Raw genomic sequence first — 19,866 nt, 5'->3', positions numbered from 1 at the left:
ATGAAGACGACTGCCTGAAGAAAACATGCAAATTTCCACAGTCATTGATGATATGGGGCTGCATGTCAGGTAAAGGCACTGGGGAGATGGCTGTCATTACATCTTCAATAAATGCACAAGTTTACGTTGACATTTTGGACACTTTTCTTATCCCATCAATTGAAAGGGCGTTTGGGGATGATGAAATCATTTTTCAGGATGATAATGCATTTTGCCATAGAGCAAAAACCGTGAAAACATTCCTTGAAGAAAGACACATGAGGTCAATGTCATGGCCTGCAAATAGTCCGGATCTCAATCCAATTGAAAATCTGTGGTGGAAGTTGCAGAAAATGGTCCATGACAAGGCTCCAACCTGCAAAGCTGATCTGGCAAAAGCAATCAGAGAAAGTTGGAGCCAGATTGATGAAGAGTACTGTTTGTCACTCATTAAGTCCATGCCTCTGAGACTGCGAGCTATTATAAAAGCCAGAGGTGGTGCAACAAAGTACTAGTGGTGTGTTGAAGTATTCTTTTGTTGTTGTTTTCATGATTCCATAAATTTTTCCTCAGAATTGAGTGATTCCATAATTTTTTTCCCTCTGATTGGTCTAAAAAAGTAACTGTTACTGACTACCACATCTTTTTTTCTTGATTTCTTTTAGGGTTTCTTAAAGCCAGAAAGTTGCCATTTGAAATGACTTTAGTTTTGTGTCATGTCTGTGATCTGCTTTTTTTTCTACAAAATTAAACAACTGAATGAACATCCTCCGAGACTGGTGATTCCATAATTTTTGCCAGGGGTTGTATTAGGGGTGTCAAAAGATCTGAGATTAAAATGTGACAAGATTTCTCATTCAGGAAAAAAAACTGTCTCGTGGGCACTAGGCCTGCGACAATAATAAATTAATTCATCACACAAATGAAAATGAACTTGATGATTTTGCCACTCAATACATTTCCATGAACACCAATATCTGTTTTCCTTGCCTCTATCCTCCAAACAGGCAGGAAGAGGGTTTACGCTGTACACTGGTTTCAGCCCTATTGTCAGTCATTTGTCTCGGTGGGTGGCGGCAGGGCTGCTAGCATACACACAGAGTGTAATGTAGTAGAAATAAAATTAGTAAACGGCAATATATTGTCATATTTTTTTCACTGCACTAAAAGTAATGTTGAAATCTCACCTCGTAGACCCAATCTCATGTCTCGTGACACCCTTGCTACATATCATTCTAGCATCTTCTGAATGCCTTATTTGTATTTTAGTTCATATAGCCTTCATGGGCTGGAAAATGCTTCAATTAAGCAAAAAAAAAACAAAACAAAAAATGTGCATATTATTTGACTAACAATAGGCTGTATTCAGCAATAGATTATTCATTTATATATTTTGAAAAAAAAAAACGCGATCGAGTGAAGCCGCGAAATTCGAAGCCCGAAGTGGCCAGGGACGACGTACACATTTTTCAGTTCTTGGGTCAGTTGATAGATTTCTTTTCTTACCCCATTAACATTGCTGTCTTTATTGCCACTCATGCTTTGCAGTACGGCACGGTCGAGGCCGAGCTTCAGGCTTGCTTTATCAAGCATTTCTCTCTCGTAGGAGTTCCTGGTGATCAGACGGTAGACTTTGACTGCCTTAGACTGGCCAATGCGATGACATCGGGCTTGTGCCTGAAGGAGGTGTTAAAAAAAAAAAAACGGGGAAATTGAGATGTTAATTGAGATGTTACAGCAGCAGAGAGATACAAAAAGCACAATATACAAAGGTATTTAACAGTAAAGTGATGTAAATGAATAAATAATATTGCACATGTTGACATTCAGGTGTTAAGAAAATATGTATACACACACGTATAATATTGTATTACTACGGTGGGAGCAAGTCGAGGCATCAAGCTGCAAAGTACAGGTACCTGCAGGTCATTTTGAGGGTTCCAGTCCGAGTCAAATATGACACAGGTGTCAGCAGCAGTGAGGTTAATACCCAAGCCTCCAGCTCGGGTACACAGCAGAAAGACAAAGCGGTCCGAGTCGGGCTTGCTAAAGCGATCGATGGCAGCCTGCCGCAAATTGCCACGCACTCTGCCATCAATCCGCTCATAAAGGTATCTAGAAAAAATGATTAACAAAACCGGTACATTCACATGTAAACATGATATGTTGGGGGAAAAAAAAGTAAGTTTCCTACCTCTTGTTGATGAGGTAGTCCTCCAGAATGTCTAAGCAACGCACCATCTGGGAGAAGATGAGTACTTTGTGGCCACCAGCTTTGAGACGTGGCAGTAGCTTGTCCAGCAAGACGAGCTTGCCCGCGGACCGAATCAGCGCCTGCAAATGGAAGTCTGGGGCCAGAGGGTCATACACCATTCGTAATTCTGCTACGATCTTCTCCTCGGCACCTTGTTAAAGCAAATGAGAGGTTCTGTCAGCAATGAGTGAAAAAAATATGTGTTTATAATACATACTGTATAAACACATTATAATACTAATAGTATTTTATGGCTTGGGCCTGTAAATAATGTTAGAGCTTTATTTAACAGATTTAGCACTACGCCAACAGCGAGTGAGAAACGTCTCAATTCATCCATAAAGGGTTTCCATTCAAGGGGAGAGAAAACCATTCCTTCACTTAAACTCTTTTGATGGTGGACATTAGGGTTGGGCGATCATTTTTATATATGGGTATAAATCCTTCCAATGATAAGAAACTGACGTATACCGGTAGAAATTATATTTTCAAATGCAGAGTTGATTACGTGTTTTCTCTGTGACTGCGTGCCGCAGCGCACTGTATTGACGCATCGGCGCGTCACGCCTATTGCCAGCATGGTCCAGCGGTGGCGGGAAAACGGAGCAAACAATAAAACAACCAAAAGAGAGAAAATGAGCATGGCCGAAGCCAAATCAATCAAAGCCAAATATGCTCGTCAAGTTGTTTTATTCCAATAAATACTTAACATGAGGATGTTTTTTGATATGTTAAAGCTTCATGCAAGATGCACATAAAAAAAAATCTGATCTAAAAATAGCCTCTAAAATAAAGTAGGCCATTCTCTTTTGAAATAAATATAGAAAAAGTCAAATAAAAATTTTTTTATAACAAACCTTTAGCTATGTTCAAATCCTCAGCTAATAACAAAAGAACAAAATATGAAGGAGTGCCTGGTTTAAAGAGGAAATTTTAAAATGCCAGCAACTCAAAAATACTTTAAATTGAACAGTGGTATTTTTTTAAGTTAACATTTTTAGAAGACACAAGCATGTCCTTATATTGTGCCAGGAACACCAACCTGTCAAGTGCATCAGACTTAGCAACTGCCTGTCTAACTTCCTTGTACATTTGTGGTAGAGCTTGTCGTGCTCAATAATTGTGACTGCGAAGCTCGCTGGACATCGCAAGTCAATCGTTTTCAATGCAGGTTTTTTTTTTTTTTACCACTGTTGCAAAAGGGACTACAATCTTAGCAATGTGATAGGACATCTCTTCACACGGGTGTGTGAAAACATGGCAAGGGAGTTGAAGGAGTTTCTCCGGGAAAGGGACTTAGATGAGAAGAAACAAGGGTGTGTAACTACTGACAGTGGATCTAATGGTATGAAAGCAGCTGCCCTCAACAACTGGAATAGACTGGCTTGCTTTGGACTCTACATAGTGTCATAGGTAAGCTTAAATTTAATTTCATTATATGGGTTAAGGTTTGTAGCTTTTTATACAAGACTGTGCTGAATTTAATTATATCGATACATGTTAAGGTCCATATCGCCCAACCCTCATGAACATAGTACAAGGCTGGTCAGTAAGTAACACACCGTACAACGTATGCCGTACAGCCACAGCTGCCCAGTGCTAATATTAAAAGCTACTGAGAAGCTTGATGCAAAAACCTCCAACTAAACAAGGTAAATTACACAATGTGACATGTAATGTAAAATCTATTTGTATTTATTTTGGGGATGAGAAATGTAAGCAAATTCAGGTACGGCATGGCGGCGAGCAAGCTCAAGTCATGTGTTAAATATGGAGAACTAAGAATGGGTTGCAATACCATTGATGAGGTAAGGGTGGTTGCAGCACTTGCGCAGCTCCATCATTGTGTTGAGCAGGTTGGGCACATTGCTGTTACTGTTTGCTCCTAAACTGAGAAAACTGAAGTTCCGCTCCAGGATTGCCCGGTAGTACTTCTTCTGGACGTCAGTCAACTCAACCTGAGAGGAAGAACACAAGAGTGCCATTTTAAAATTTCAATTCAAGACAGGCTGTTAAAAGTAAATATTTTATGATGTAAAAATTGCATTTAAGTGCCCCCATTCCTCCACCGCTTGTCCTCATGAGGGTCACAGCTGTTTCAGTCGCCAGTCAAATCATATGGACCATAAACAACCACTCCAATTATCCATACGTGAGATTGGCCGATGCCAATCACATGGATTAACTGTACATGTTGTATTTATGATGAGTGGTATTGGTCAGGGACGCCATTAGACAATTCCAAGGAATCCTGACAAATATGTAATTAAAAATAAACGTTTGTGCTGATTGCCCTTTATTTTGCCTCATATTTGTGTGAAACCATTTTTGTTCTATTTGCCACAAACCTGAATTTAATTTGATGTATGTTTTGTACAGTTCAGTGTTCTCTTGCTCACCTTTCGCAGTTTTTTTTTGTGTTTTTTTTTTTTAAATTACAGCGTATTAACGCTGTCACAGGCCGAGCCTGGCCCTTTAAGTATTGTAGGAAGTTGAGTGTCGAGCTCTTCCCTCTCTCATCCGTCTGCACCACCTGGCTGTAGTGTACTGGCTGTAGACCATTGTCAATCAATCTCCTTTGTGCCGCCCTGCCGTGTCTCCTGTGTCATCGCTAGCTTGTAAATGAATCTTTGGTTTGTCTGCAGCAGTATGTTTTAACAAAGATACAAAAACACAACAGCGGAACGGCGCCAGGATGAAAAGGCACGGCCACATGAGTGAAATATGCGTGAGTGATTTAATTTCTTGTGTTGATCATTAAAATTCAAACAAAGGTTTGAACTTTTTTTGGAGTGTTTAAACAAGAGAGAAACGTGAGAAACTTTTATTGCCTGTCTAAGAAAAGCACATAAAGTGTATGGTGAGGGGTTTTACAGCCTTAAAACATATGTAATCATTGTAAAAAAAAATGAACTTGGGATTTCACTTATTGCGGCTACCCGCGATAAATGAGGGAACGCTGTAATACCAATACATGTGAAATAAGTTGTTCAATAATAATGTATTATTTAGTTCATGATAACAAAATGAACAGAATAAATATATTTATTAAATAGAAATCTGTCCTCGACTTAAGAGAATAAATAGAGTGTCCAGGTTGCAGGGGTGTCCAGCTGTCATCACAAGGCGTGTAAACAAAGATGCAAGAATAGTCGAACGGAGATAGGTTTGGTTAGGGAGCGATCACACAAGCTGGTATCGATTGGCATAGCCTGTGTCCAGCTCAACACGAGACACATCCTTTTGTTGGCAAGCCTACGTGACAGAGCAGACATGTAGGATTTGCCGCCACCGCACGCCGATCGGTTTTTGGAAGGCGTTTATACGCCGATCACATGTTTTTTTTACGGAAATCGGCCAAAATTGATCGGTGGCCAATCGATCAGAGCATCCCTATTTATTACCATTTATACCAACCTCGATGATGGTCTCCTGTTTGGGTGCCAGATTCTTCTCAACATCCTCTTTGAGTCGTCGCAACATCATTGGCTTCAATATCGCCTGCAGCTTCTGAACCTAAAAACAACACAAGTTTCCAATTACACCTAGATAAATGTCTTGTCAACCAACAGGTCATCAAACAAAGGCCTCTCTCACTCACGGTGCAACAACAACAACAACAACAAAAAAAACAAACAATTACACTCATTCACAACCCGCAAGGTATGCTGTGTCACCTCCTGTTGGGAAAGTGTGTGCGTGGGCTTCCCAGCAATGCCTTGTGGGTTATACATTTGTTTTGCAAGTATATTAGTGTGCACGGATCTATTTCGCTACCGGAATTGTCTGCGTGGTACACTTGCATTGTTTTGCTGGCTATTTTTGGTTGCACCGTGACTGAGGTAGGCATTTGTGTTGAGATTATGATGTGCGAGTACATAAAGCTGATTCACTGCATATAAAGATCAACTCCTCAAGATCGTTGGTCTGATTCTGCCTACTTTCTGTGCAACTCAAAATTTACCAATGTAGGGCAGGGTTTTCTACCAATAAGTGCCCTAATTAAAATAGGTTTCCCACAAATAAAAAAAAGTTTTGATCAAAAATGTGCAAATCTGGACATATATAAATATATCACACCTGTTCCTCTGTTTTGAGGTCTCCAAATTCCCTGAGGAATTCAATCTCAGATGGGAACTGGGCAGGCTCCAGAAAATGAAGCAAACTGAAGAGTTCCTCCACAGTGTTCTGCAGAGGAGTGCCGGTCAACAACACCTTGTGTTCCTGGGGCAAACACAACAACGGAGGTGACTCGCAAGTCGAGGAGACAAAAGCATTATTGGCATCTGCATTTTCCACTTGGGTCGACTAACCAGGTCCAACATCTTCAAGCTGTCCAACAGCTTGCAGTTACGATTCTTGAGGCGATGAGCCTCATCGATGATCACACAACGCCAGGAGATCTCCCTCAACTCCGGACAGTCGGACAATATCATCTCAAAAGTTGTGATTAGGGCGTCAAATTTGTATGCGCCTGGGATTAAATGTTCCTGTGCACAGAATGATGCACATTAGAAATGTTCCAAGAAAGTCAAATTCATTGTCTGTGACCGTTAAAAGACTACCTTGTCATCTTTGCAGTACATCTCGTACTGTTGGATCATCTGCCTGCTGGCTAGGCTGCCATGGTACACGATGGCATTCATGTTGGTCCACGTGGAGAATTCCCGCTCCCAGTTTGTAATGGTGGAAAGAGGAGCAATGACGAGGAAGGGGCCTTGGAGCCCCGCAGCATAAATCTCAGACAGGAGTGCGATGGACTGGATGGTCTTCCCGAGACCCATCTCATCTGCCAGGATGCAGTTTTGCCTGATGCCAGAGAAAGACAAAAATTTCATACAAGATGTGCCTTATCAAACCATCTACCAGCTACTAAATGGGTGGCCAGGCCCTTCGCCACACCCACCATGGATGAGCACAGAGGGATTCTATCATACACCAAGACAGTGTTATGAATGTTATGACAAAGAATTCTCTGATACTACTTTGTCATTTGAGAGTTACCGATTTTAACATTTTCACTCAATGTTTGGCTAAGCTCACCTATTCACGTCATGTGAATAGGTGTGATGACGTGAATAGGCGTGATCACATACCTGTTGTACCAGTTAAAGAGGAGCCAGTTGACACCCTCCAGCTGATATTCTCGAAGCGTGTTGCCATTCTTGTACTCTCGGGTCTCCTCAAGCTTCTTCCATGAGCCAGCCGGCGGTCGGGACTGTGGAAGCAGAAAGTGCGAACAAATTCAGCATGCCAAATCACACATTGCAAAACCTGTACGATGTAGTCTACACTTTTTATTGATGTTCAACAACTCACGTCAGGCATATTCCACTTTTTATTAATCACTGAAAGTCAACAGGAACAGGAAGAAGCTATTTCATTGCTTCTTGATGTACGGAAGCCATAGTGGTGCCCATAAAAATGTATATTATGACACTAACACAAACCAACAGGAGATCAACTCAAACGACTCCTCACTCGCGGTGCAACAACTGCACCACACGGACTATGCGGGTGTCTATATAAACGCGTACACACTAATAAACATGCAAAACAATACTATTTTATACTAATTCATAACCCGCAAGGTATGCTGGGTAACTTCCTGTTGGGGAAGTGTACGTGCTGGCTTCCCAACATGCCTTGTGGGTTATAAAGTACCGTAAAGCACCGTGTATAAAAATCAGGGTGCGGTTTATACACGATGACAGGTCTGTGACCAGACTCGGACTGAAAAATAATATCAGACAACGCTTCAGCGGAAGATCACTCGTACTACAAGCCCGGTCACACCGCCTGAACTTTGCTGTAGCGTTCCTGGAGCGGTAAAAAAAAAATTAATCACCGCTCGTTCACCACAGAACAGAAGTTGGACCCCATTAAGGCAATGCCGTATCCGCTCGGCCACCGCTGATGGTCCCTCCTACCGCTCCGAAAGTTTTGAGCTGCACAAAATATTACGAGCGGCCAATTTTCCGCCACGGCAAAGTTCATCACCGCTCCAACAGAAGATGAAAATGCTTGTGTATGCTTGAATAAACGTTGGAGTTTATTCAAATTCACACTGAAGCAATGCAGCATTATGTAATTCCATTGCAGATGAATTGATGGACGGCAGATTTCTCCTTTCTTCTTCTTTTTGAAATTGCTTAGTACCTTTACGCATGTTGATTTAAGATGAAAGAGTTGGCAAGCATTTATGAACAAAAAAAAATCCCCCCCCCCTGTGAGCCTGAAAATGTGGGTGCGGTTAATACATGGGTGCGGTTTATACACGGTGCTTTACGGTAACATAAAATAGTCTTGTTTTAAATGTATATTTACTGTATGTGTAAGCATGTGTTTGCATACCCACATTGTGGGGTAGTTGCACTGTGTTCCACATGTCACTTGTGTTATTTTTGGTTGCACTGTGAGTGTGGTAGGCATTTGGGTTGATAAGCTCCTGTCGGTTTGTGATGTGCGAGTAAGAATGTCAATATCAACTTGATTCTAATAAACAAACAAGAAAAAAAAACACCTCAGGCAAGTTGATGTTTGCCTCCGACTACTTTCTGTTGAACTCAACCTCTATATTGAAAATTTGTTGATATTTTACAAGTTGAAAATGAGTTTTCTACTAATAAGCAGCCAAATTATGGCGATTATAAGCACAAAATGGCGGATTTTCCCCACAAATAAAACATGTTTTGCTCAAAATCCCACATATTTGCAGGGAATGTGTGCAGATCCACGGTATACAGCTTGAATTCTTACCGTTCTCTTGAGACGGGGTTGCCGAGTTTGGATTTTGCTGAACTCCTCAACCTTCCCCTCGTCCACGTCCTCCTTCAGCTCCCAGGTGGCATCTTCATAGGGCAGAGAGCACCACTTGACCAAGTAGTAAACCACATGCTAGAGGGAGACAGGAGAGCTGTGTGTCACTTTCCAAAAATTTTCAGTACTTTATTTCAGAATATTGAAATTAAAAAAGCATCTTTCTTCTAGTCCAGTTTCTTCTACCTCGCCGTTGTCTTTGTCTACACTATGGGATACATCCAGAATCCTGTCCACTTCGACGTAGTCTGGGTTGAAGAGCTCCTCCTCCTGTCAAGTACAGTAATATCATCTTAATGCAACAACAGCAGAATGGGTGGTACTCAAGCTCAAGTATCCCCCTCTCACCTCCTGGAAGATATGCCTCATCTGTGCATGTTTGGTCTTGAACCTTTTGATCTTCTGATGGATCCTCTTGTCCTTCTCCAGCTGCTCCAAGCTGGCCCATTCACAGTGCAAGTATGAACTAGGAACAAGAAGGTGAGGACATCAGTGTATTCTATGCAGATGCTCGCGTGTGAAGCAGGCGTCACCAACCTGCCGATCGTGACGCACTTGTCCAGGGGTCGGCAACCTTTACCATCTTCCAGTTAAAAAAATAAAAATAACATGTATTTCAACAGAAGTGCGCCTATGTGTGTAGGCCTTCTCTGAAATATTATAAACACTCTGCAAAGAGAGGCAGTCTTTCATTTTGCTCTATTATTTTTATGAACAATTCTTTCATGTATTCTCCATCTGTGAATGGCTTCCACCTCCTTCCCATCTCAGTGTTGCCAACTTCGCCATTTTCTCGCTAAATGTGGCAAATTTTCAAACCCTCTTGGTGACTTCTTTTCTCGAAAGCGAGTACCAAATGTAGGGACTTTTCCTGATGTTGTTGGGAGATTTTTCTGGTATTTGGAGACGTAAAAGTAGGACTTTTCCGGTCCATCACGAGAATATTAGGAAAAGTGCTCTCCCCTCCTGGACAGGCACGCTTTTTTACCACTGAACACGCCCGTACACCTTGCTGCCCTCCAGGCACACAACCCGTAAGCTATAGCCAGGAGCCCAGTCCCCAGAACCCGGCTGGAGGTACCAGCCACATGTACACCGGCTCTCCTCGCCCCACAACAACATGCGTTCAGCGGTTGAGAGAAAGAGACTGAGTGACAGAGCAAACGACAGCAGTTATTTCACATTAATATGGCTCAAAATCTGCCTTTGCTATCTCAAAATGAAGGCGCAAATATAACTTCATAGACGTGCACCTCCGAAAAAAATCTTCAAACTGCAGCTCTGTAAGGGCTGACTATTTTAACTAGCCTCTCTCTCTCCTCAACCACCATCGCTCGCCCGAGACACTGAACCAACAAGCCCAGTTGTAGTTTGTTCATAGAGCAAACACCCCGACAACACCCCCACAAAAGTAGGGGTAGTCAAAGAGCGTCTTGGGGACCATCAGTGGCCCATTTACCATTACATCACTGCACAAACAAAATAAAAAAAACAAAAAAACTGCCTGAGTCAGTATGTGTGCGGGCTAGACCAAGTTGCTCACAAGTGTAAAGGTCGCAAGACTTACTAGTTCTTGTATTTGACAAAGAATTCCTCAACATTGGTGTACTGGCCTGGGAAAACCTAGAAGAGAAAAAATGTCATTATATTTCACACACAAAAAAGGCAAGACATTTGAAAGCTACAGTGAATGAAGAACTTCATACTTCTTTCTTTGTTAATCGCATAGAAAGGACTTTATCCACAATGGCAGCATCTTCCTCACTTGGGTTTTCCTGCAAAGACAAGACAGACAATGTAGCGGAGTACTTATACATTCATTTGAAATGTTCAACACACCACAAAGAACTGCATGCCAGGCAGTCCGTCCGCATTGAACTCCATTTCCTGGTGGATGTGAGCTGCTGCGGCTGCTGCTGCTGTTGTTGTTGTTGCTGCTGCTGCTGCTGCCGCCGCTGCTACGGGGTGTGCGCTGATGGAGGCCACAGCCGCCGTGGTCGTCATGACGTCGACATCCTCCTGCTCGTCCTCGTCGTCTGTTATCTTAATGTCCAGGTCTTCCGTGTACTTCTTCCTTTTCACCACGCGATTCGAACGCCTCTTCTGGAAATGGGAAATTGAATTGTGAAAAGGTGCAACTTTTTTCCTTTGGTCAGTGTACGTGTGTAATATACAGTAAGTGACGTTATTAATACACACAACATCCCTATTCAGCATGCAAACACCTTCAGCGGTCAAGTCTTGAATCAAACAGACACCTCAGGAACTACTCACTAACAACCTACTACACTGTTGAAGACACACTAGATGCTATGCGCCTCGACACACAGACACACTGCTTTTTAGAAGCACTATGCCAGAAACAGCACACAAGTCACAAGCAGACTCCCTCACAGTCCTCTAGGTCTTTGGTCTGGTCTGGCTAATACAGTTTTCTGTAGGTTTGCACCGGTGCCATTGTGGTATGGGTAGTAGGGGTGGGGGAAATAATCAATTATTAGATGCAGCGCGAAGCAGACATTGATGATCATTAATCGATTCATAAATGTTAATAATCAATGCTAATGGAACAAAAAAAAAAAAAAACGGATCAAAAAGATGGAAAGCAAAAGCGCTGCCCGGACAATTTATGGCTGAGAGTGGCTGAGCGTAAACTCCGACTCGCACCCGCTGGATTTAAAGCGGGCGTCTGAAAGCACTTTGGCTTTCGCGCAGTTGAAGGTAAAAATAAGCTGGACAAGAGCCAGACAACATACAGGCTTTGTCATACAAGCTTCAAATAGTTTGGGAACACGACAAATATGAGAAACCACACAGCACGTTTCCACCAGAACCAGGTGGAAAAACAGCCAGCTGAAGTTGCTGCCGACCAGAGAACCATCGAGCATGTGATAACTAATTTTACACCCAACTCGGAAAAGTGTTTCTGCTAGAAACACTTTTACTGCGAAGGATTTGCGGCCGTATTCTGTTGTGCTTTGTTGCGCACTTCGGAATGCGTTTACAACGTCCCATCACAACGTTATTTCACTGACACTGCAATTGTTAATAAGGGCAGCCTAGTTTTTTTGGTTATTCATAATATACAGACGTCTGCAAGCATTATTCTTGTATGAGAGCTGCTGGTACAGACATCTATATTTTGTATGAAAGCTGTTTTTGACTTTGCTGTACAGCAAAAATGCTATTTTGTCAGAGATTCTATGCTCAGGATTTTACTTTGAATTCAGACGTCTATTATTTATTTATGAATAATGGCTGATTTTTTTTATGTTGGTTACTCATAATATGGTGAAGTTTGACATTTTATACATGTCGCTACTGGTGCACTTTACTTTTCCTGCTGGTTCTGTGCAACGGGAAATATGTTGGTAGATGTAACCTTCCCATAATTGAAAGATAATGGAAGTAAATTCATCAATTTCATGTTTATTTTAATTGTGGATCATTACAAATATGCTTTGTTGTAGTAGTACACGGTGAGCAAAAAAAATATATAGAAAAAAATTATGCATGAAAAAACTGACCAACTATCAATCACAAATAAACATACATCGAGATGCATCGATAATCGTCTTATCATCGCATCGCAGGCATCTGAATCGTAATCGCATCGAGTCGTGAGGTGGCCAGAGATTCCCCATCCCTAATGGGTAGCCTATGGCATGGTAGCATTGATCGCCATCTCTACCAATCACTGTCACATCTAAGGTTTCTTCACTGGCCTCCAGAACTTAGACACACCAGGGTGCACTGACTGATCCATATCAGTCACAAAACCCAGTCCGCTACAAAACAGCACCTTCCTTTCATTCTTTCTTGCAGTGCTTTTGTTAAAATGACTTAAATCAGGGACGTCCAAACGTTTTCCAGCGACTTTGCCACTCTGATATTTTGTAAAGCAACAAGTGTGGCTATGCTAAGAAGTTATATACACTACTGGTCAAAAGTTCTCTGGAGGAAAAGGCTATATTGTATAAGTGTTATATAAGTGTTAAGATGGTCTGTCTCTCTTTCATTGTTAATTGCCTTTTTTCTAGCAACAATGACTTTCACCAGGACAATGCTGTTCAACTGATGTTCACGAGGATATAGTACCACTGTGTGTTCCCTCCACTGTTTTTACACACACAGCGGAGGTAGGAAGTACTCCAGAACTTGGAACACCTGTAGGAATGAGTGGCACCATCTGCCAAGGCTTGATCAACCTCCATTTCTGCAGAACAGCTTTAAACTGTTGACCCATTCTGTGGTCCCTGAAACAGGCCTCTTTGTATCATTCTGAGATACACGTTATTCTTCAGTTTGGGTAAACTTACCGGTTTTGTTTTTTGTTGTTGTTTTTTTTTTTTTTAAACCTCTGGCACTTTAGTACCATTTCAAGCTATTCATTGGACTTGAACCACTTGAATTTCAATAAATAACTGTAAAAATGTAAAACAGCATTTGAGTTTTGTGATATAGATGAAAAGTGTATCATTAGTATGATTTTTGCTCTTTTTGCCACAATTTGTGTTTTTTTTTTTTAATTTTTCCAAATATTTAAAATTTCACATTTGTAAATTGTCTTTTTGTAATATTTTGACTACATTCCCATAATATTACAACTTCTCCCCAGCCTAATTTTCTAAAAATTTGGTTTGTTTCTCATATTACGACTTTAAAAAAAAATCTTGGTATTTCAACTCTATGCTATTAAAATGAAAATTTTTCATAATACATAATTCATAATACAATTTTCTTCTTGTAAAATTACAGCTGCTATTTTCTATTTCTACTTTTTTAATTTTCCTACTATTTCAATTTTCTTCTTGTAAATTTTCTTGTCATAAGCAACTTTTTGGGCAATGCGTCTGTGAAAGGGTGATGGGTTTGTGTTGTTCTGAACATCCATTTCCCAGGATACGAATGTGAGAAAGGGTTTGTGTTGTTCTGAATATTCACTTCCCACTGTATGTCTGCTGACCTTGCCTACCAGGTGCTTGATACGAATGTGAGAAAGGGTTCACTTCCCACTGTATCTTGTTATGGTCTTGATACGAATATGAGAAAGGGTTTGTGTTGTTCTGAATATTCACTGATACGAATGTGAGAAAGGGTTTGTGTTGTTCTGAATATTCACTTCCCACTGTATATCTGCTGACCTTGCCTACCAGGTGCTTGATACGAATGTGAGAAAGGGTTTATGTTGTTCTGAATATTCACTTCCCACTGTATATCTGCTGACCTTGCCTACCAGGTGCTTGTTAAAAAATAGTAACTCTGCGTGCGAATGCCTGAGTTTCAGGGCCGGCCACCCCGTTCTCACGCTCGCACGAACAGACTGGTATAAAGAGGGGAGAGCGAAAACACCTAGACGGAGTCTGCTGCGGGTTGTGATCGAACGCCCAGCCGATTGACGCGAACTCTTCCACGGGTGTTGGCTCTCCACTCTGTTGGCGTAGGTAAGAGGCTTTTTCGCTGCAATCATATATCTTGTGTGTTGATGCTTAAATAAATACGCCCTTGTTTAGGCTAAAATACCTTGATGTGTCTGTGTCATTCTGTGTGCCGACTGAACACGATCCTCTAAAAAATATTCTAAAACAGCGTCTGTGTAGGCTCTTAGTCGTACAGGAGTTGTCCATCAAGGAAAAGGTTTCTTGAGACGTCATCTGTACTTCTGTGAAGAAGGTGTCGGACGTTTCGCTCCTCATCCTCGATGAACTTTTTGGGCCGTTTTCAAAAATGACAACTTAATTCACTGTTTTGTTTGTTTCCCATAATATTACAACTTTTAAAAACAATCTTTTTTCTTTAATATTTTAACTTTTTGCTACTAAAATGAATATTACATTATTTTGGGAAAAATGACTTTTTCCTTAATTACACTTTTTTCCTCTTAATATTTTGAATTATTCTTGTAAAATGACTGCTTATTTTTTCCATTTTTGCTGGTGTTTTATTTGTATTTTTCTTGTTAAATTATATTTTTCAGAATGTGTCGCAAGTAGAGGTGTGACAAAACACCCAGTTCACGAGAAAGGGCGATACACGAGGCTGGGTCTACGAGAACGAGACGAGACGAGATTTTAACATTACTTTTAAGAAGAGCACAATGACTCTGCACTCGGAGGAAAAAAAGAGCGTCAGACACTGCGTGACTGTGGGGAGTTCAACTGTGCCGCCGTCTGTCGTCATAACAGACAGCAGTGGCTTGCCATGATGCGTGTGTGTTAATTACACTAAAAAAATTAACCTGATTAATTAAATACATTAGTTAATATATTAGTCTTTGACAGCCCTAATAAAAACATTTCACTACACTTCATTTTGAAAAACATGCACCGGAATCGCTTGTCTGCCCTGATGGCACTTGACAGATAAGGAGTGGAAGAAAAGGCAGAGAGAAAGGCATTTCAAGTTAATTCATGCATTTGTTGTTCAAGCCTGTGAAAACGACCCTAATGTTGACATTATTACCCACAATAAATGTAAATATATTTTAAAAAGTTGCTGCCACAGCTACGCAGCAGCAGCAGTCCACCTCCCATGTAGCCCACCACCACAGCTTCAAAAATCCTAGGGGAAACCCTGTATTACTCATTTGAATGCATATTGTTTTGAGAAGCCAGGCTCTTTACTTAAATAAGCCAGCAACTAAGCGGAACTACGTTTGTCACGGAAATCCGACTAGAACTGGACCAAGTGGGGGAGTTAAGTCACTGTTGATGTACTACACTGCTGATGAGGATGTCATACAACTTCATGTCAAAAAAATCCCAACTATCCCGTTAAGTATGTGCGGTTCTATAAATAGACATAATGCCCCTTCAAATGATTGAATCGGTTTAAAGTAATCGATTTAAAGTAATCCGTGATCGGCCCCCTAACTCCTGGGAAAAAATCATGCAAAGCCTCGTACAAACTGACTCGATAGCGATAAAAAGGGCTGGATGCTTTGTTTGTTGCTGAATGAGCTCACTACACATAATACAGCAGAACCTCCAAAATTGAATACACTTGTCCTGCAATTTGCAGCTTTGTGACATCACAAGTCAGAAGAAAAGCATGATGACAAGCATGGATTTTGAAATCGGAATTTGCGTGAAAGCGGCACACGTCTCTTTCCCAGCTGCTCACTATAACATGGATGAAACCACAATAAGTCTTAGTGTGAATGTTTCTATGGACGGTTCAACATCAGAGGTCCTGCTGCATTGTGGAGGAACTTTTACACCTTAAGCGCATGCAACATGTCGCCGTACCATGATCAGGTCTTCCTCCAGCGCAGCAGGTGAGGCGGGACTCAGCTCGCCGTCCGAGTGATCAGAGGATGGGTTCCTTTTTCTTTTCTTTGCTCCCACAAGAGTGATAGTGCTGAGAAAAAAATAAGTCAAGGGAGATTCATCAGAAACAGCCATCAAAAGTCAAGTACTGTTTTGTAAATTTGCCAACTTACTTGGTCTTGATTTTACTTTTGCTCTTGTTTCCTGCCGCAGGTATAACAAGTCCTCCAGCGTCTATGACGGTCCCTCCTGCAGGTTTGGCTTTGCCTTTTTTGTCGGCTCCCCCTGCTGGTTTAGATGGTGATCCTGCCGCAATGGGACTTTTCTTTTTGCTCCCTCCCCCGCTTGTCTTTTTCTTTGCAGTCGACACCACAGTGACAGTGCCCCCTACTTCTGGCGAGGTTTGAGTGGCTGGAAGTTCATCCTGGTTGAGCACTCGAGGGAGGTTCTTCTCGCCCCGTGCTTTGGCCCTCGCTATCGCTTCAGCAACAATACGGTTTGCCTTCTCTTGCTTGCACAAGATCTCCACCCGTCGCACAGAGGAAGAATCACCAGGGGCCTTGGCGATGCGGATGGTCTGCGTCGGGGAGGTGGTTGTGCCGGAGGGTCCTGCCGTCGAAGTGTTGACAACCTTCACCACAGAAACAGCCCCGCCACCAGCTGTAGATGCTGAGCTTGTCTGTCAAAGACGACAAAGGATCATTGCCACTGTCCTAACAAAACTCATTTCCAGCACCAGGTGCACAAAATGACTACCTGTGGCTGCAGGAGCATTTTGAAAGGCACTGCCAGTCTCTGCCCCCCTTGGCCTTGGGATATCTGCAGTACCTGTGGGCTTCCCGTATTACCTGCTCCTGACACCAGCTGATACTGAAACAAGACAAATGTTGTCAGCAAACAAACTCGCTTTACTTTAGATTAGACATTCCTCAAACCATTTTCCTTATTTAATGTCTGCGTACCTCAAACATACCTTCATTAGACCATATGTAACGCTCAACGCCAGGGGTGTCCCAAATTCTCTCAAGGGCCACATACGGTAAAATCAAAACGATACGGAGCCCACTTTGATATTTGACATTTTGTAAACGATCCCATGATATGCTAACACATTACAGTGTTTTTCAACATCCAGCAGAACATGAACATGCAAAACTGTTAATTTAACGGCAAAGTTGCAGAGAGCACTTAGAGTGAAAGTCTAAAATGTCGAGCTTCCGTTTTGGACCTATATTTAGTCCAATTGTACTATGTGCATGGACCGAAATTAACCTGACGCAAGACGCTAAATGCGTGCAAAAACTGTCAAAATCGTGCAGATTTTCCATCTAAGACGATTTATTTTGCGTTTGATCGCGTCAGTTCGGTCACGGGAATAAGGGCGCAATATAATTTGCGAAAACCAAATTGCGTTGGAAAATATGGTATTACGGTATTATGGCCATGGTGCGTATGAAAGCAGATCTCTGATTTAAAATACATTGAAAGACGAACAGTTAATCCATGTGATCAAAATAGGCCGATCTCACTCATGGATGATCGTTATCGGAATCGACAGCTTAAAACCCTGACCAGAGCACCGCTAATCTGTACATATATAGGCTGCATTGCTATAATCAGTCATTTAAAAAGGTCATGTATATCATTAACAGGAACACAGTGGAAAGCAACTACATTGAGAACTTGTCTAAATGATATGCAATTGTTTAAAATAAATAAAATTACTCTGATGCCTCATCTACTTTTTAAAATTTACCCGGCATGTTAGGTGTATTTGCACGAAGTATTGGTTTCGGCTCAGCTGCGGGATAAATAAAGTACAATACAATACAATACAATACAATACAATACAATACAATAGCCGCGATCAGCCTGAATTTTTCCTCAGTATCAAATCGGAACAGAAATCAGTGGTATCCAGGCATGTCACGATAACAAATTTTGCTGGTCAATAATTGTCCTACAAATTATTGCAGATAAACGATATTGTCAACATTATTTCGATACAATTTTTCATTAATGCAATGATAATACGGTGTTCCTCGGTTTATCGCGGGGGATAGATTCCCAAAATAGCCTGCAATAAGTAAAATCCGCAAAGTAGCCAACTATATTTTTGTACAATAATTACGTTTTAAGGCTATAAAACTCCTCACCATACACTTTAACGGTAAATGGTCTTTCACTTGTATAGCGCTTTTCCACCTCAGAGGCACTCAAAGTGCTTTGATACTTACTGCTAGCACATTTACCAACTGATGACGCAGCATCAGGAGCAACTGGAGGTTCAGTATCTTGCCCAAGGACACTACGACATGATCACAGGAGGACGAACCCACAACCTTCAGGTTGGGAGACGGCCACTCTATCACCTGCCGCCCACTTTATACACTTTCCTCGGACAGGCAATAACATTTTATACAAATACAATAACAGACACATGCAACAGAGCACCGATAGATCACTCTAATACACCACAAGGACGCACAACACAACACGCGTTCATACGCTGTTAAAAAAAACGTGTAAAACTGCACTTAACAAAAATCATCAAAAAAGAGCGAATTCGTGAAAGGTGAACTGCCATGTAGCGAGGCAATGCTTGCTGTATATGTATGTACGTCATTTTTTCATTAATCTAATAACGTATGCCAGAATTATGAGTACACCGTATCAAAAGCAATAAACTTACATTTCTCGAGTATTTTAAGATTGTAATTAGAATGTCAAAATGTTTTCAATAAAATCAATTAAACATACTAAATTAAACAGACCAAAAAAAAACCTCAATGAAAATAAAATGCACGCTCAGTCTTATTTAGCAAAAATTGCACTTGAATAAAAATCAATCACCACATTTCTGATATTGAATCATTGTCACTTTGGTGACAAACGGAGACCATCTGAGAAATAACCCGGAAAACAAGAGAAATAATCTGGAAATACTCTGAAGTTCGTGTGTCAATGCAGATATCAGCTCATTTGCATATACACTTCCTTGATTCACTTATCAATGTTGTGTGTGCAGTACACTGTTTACGTTTAATGAGGTGTAACGTTTTGTGGGAGATTGGCCAAAGTACATGTTTTGGGTTCTGCAGAATGCGTTTGGTGCACAATGAGGGGTTACACTTGGGGCAGCGGAAATGCAAGTTCCAGCGTTTTGTACTATTCATTTTTATTGTCTTTGTCACAAACTTTTTAATGTCACAAAGTGACGATGCACAAACGGGCTGAAATTGACATCAGAGGGGAAGGAGTACAACAAACACGCATGCACATGTCAAAAGACCGAGTTTGTTTTTATTTATCGTGCGGTTAATTGGATTCATCGATTATCGTGACAAGCCTAGTGGTGTCACGTGTCACTGATGAGGGCGCGCGCACAAAGCACGAAATGACTGCGCCAAAGCACACGAGATGCCGCGAGACCAGAACGCAACCACAAATTAACCACAACACCGTATAAGCCGCAGAGTTCACATTTTTATTGATCGACTTCTGTTATGTACTGTTGTCACATTTGTGATCAGACGCACAATTTGT

The 19,866-nt window shown here is 41.4% G+C and overlaps 1 protein-coding gene across 2 annotated transcripts in view; it reads right to left on the bottom strand.

Annotated features, from left to right (window-relative positions):
* The window catches only part of chd8 (chromodomain helicase DNA binding protein 8), a 38,904-nt gene that overhangs the window by 15,251 nt on the left and 3,787 nt on the right, over positions 1-19,866 (bottom strand). For both annotated transcript variants that reach the window (XM_054762312.1, XM_054762302.1), the window contains exons 4-21: positions 17,077-17,190; positions 16,494-16,999; positions 16,300-16,411; positions 10,892-11,155; positions 10,759-10,827; positions 10,620-10,675; positions 9,401-9,518; positions 9,239-9,322; positions 8,993-9,130; positions 7,330-7,451; positions 6,799-7,042; positions 6,547-6,723; positions 6,314-6,457; positions 5,651-5,749; positions 4,032-4,191; positions 2,174-2,384; positions 1,899-2,094; positions 1,486-1,656 (exon numbers count right to left, since the gene is read on the bottom strand). In XM_054762312.1, coding sequence (XP_054618287.1) covers positions 1,486-1,656; positions 1,899-2,094; positions 2,174-2,384; positions 4,032-4,191; positions 5,651-5,749; positions 6,314-6,457; positions 6,547-6,723; positions 6,799-7,042; positions 7,330-7,451; positions 8,993-9,130; positions 9,239-9,322; positions 9,401-9,518; positions 10,620-10,675; positions 10,759-10,827; positions 10,892-11,155; positions 16,300-16,411; positions 16,494-16,999; positions 17,077-17,190 — 2,985 coding nt within the window. The remainder of the gene's footprint in view (positions 1-1,485; positions 1,657-1,898; positions 2,095-2,173; positions 2,385-4,031; positions 4,192-5,650; positions 5,750-6,313; positions 6,458-6,546; positions 6,724-6,798; positions 7,043-7,329; positions 7,452-8,992; positions 9,131-9,238; positions 9,323-9,400; positions 9,519-10,619; positions 10,676-10,758; positions 10,828-10,891; positions 11,156-16,299; positions 16,412-16,493; positions 17,000-17,076; positions 17,191-19,866) is intronic.

Source organism: Dunckerocampus dactyliophorus, chromosome 2 (assembly GCF_027744805.1).
Source record: "Dunckerocampus dactyliophorus isolate RoL2022-P2 chromosome 2, RoL_Ddac_1.1, whole genome shotgun sequence".
Taxonomy (NCBI): domain Eukaryota; kingdom Metazoa; phylum Chordata; class Actinopteri; order Syngnathiformes; family Syngnathidae; genus Dunckerocampus; species Dunckerocampus dactyliophorus.
Note: the sequence above shows the minus strand (reverse complement) of the source record. Positions and strands in the feature narration are given on the sequence as shown.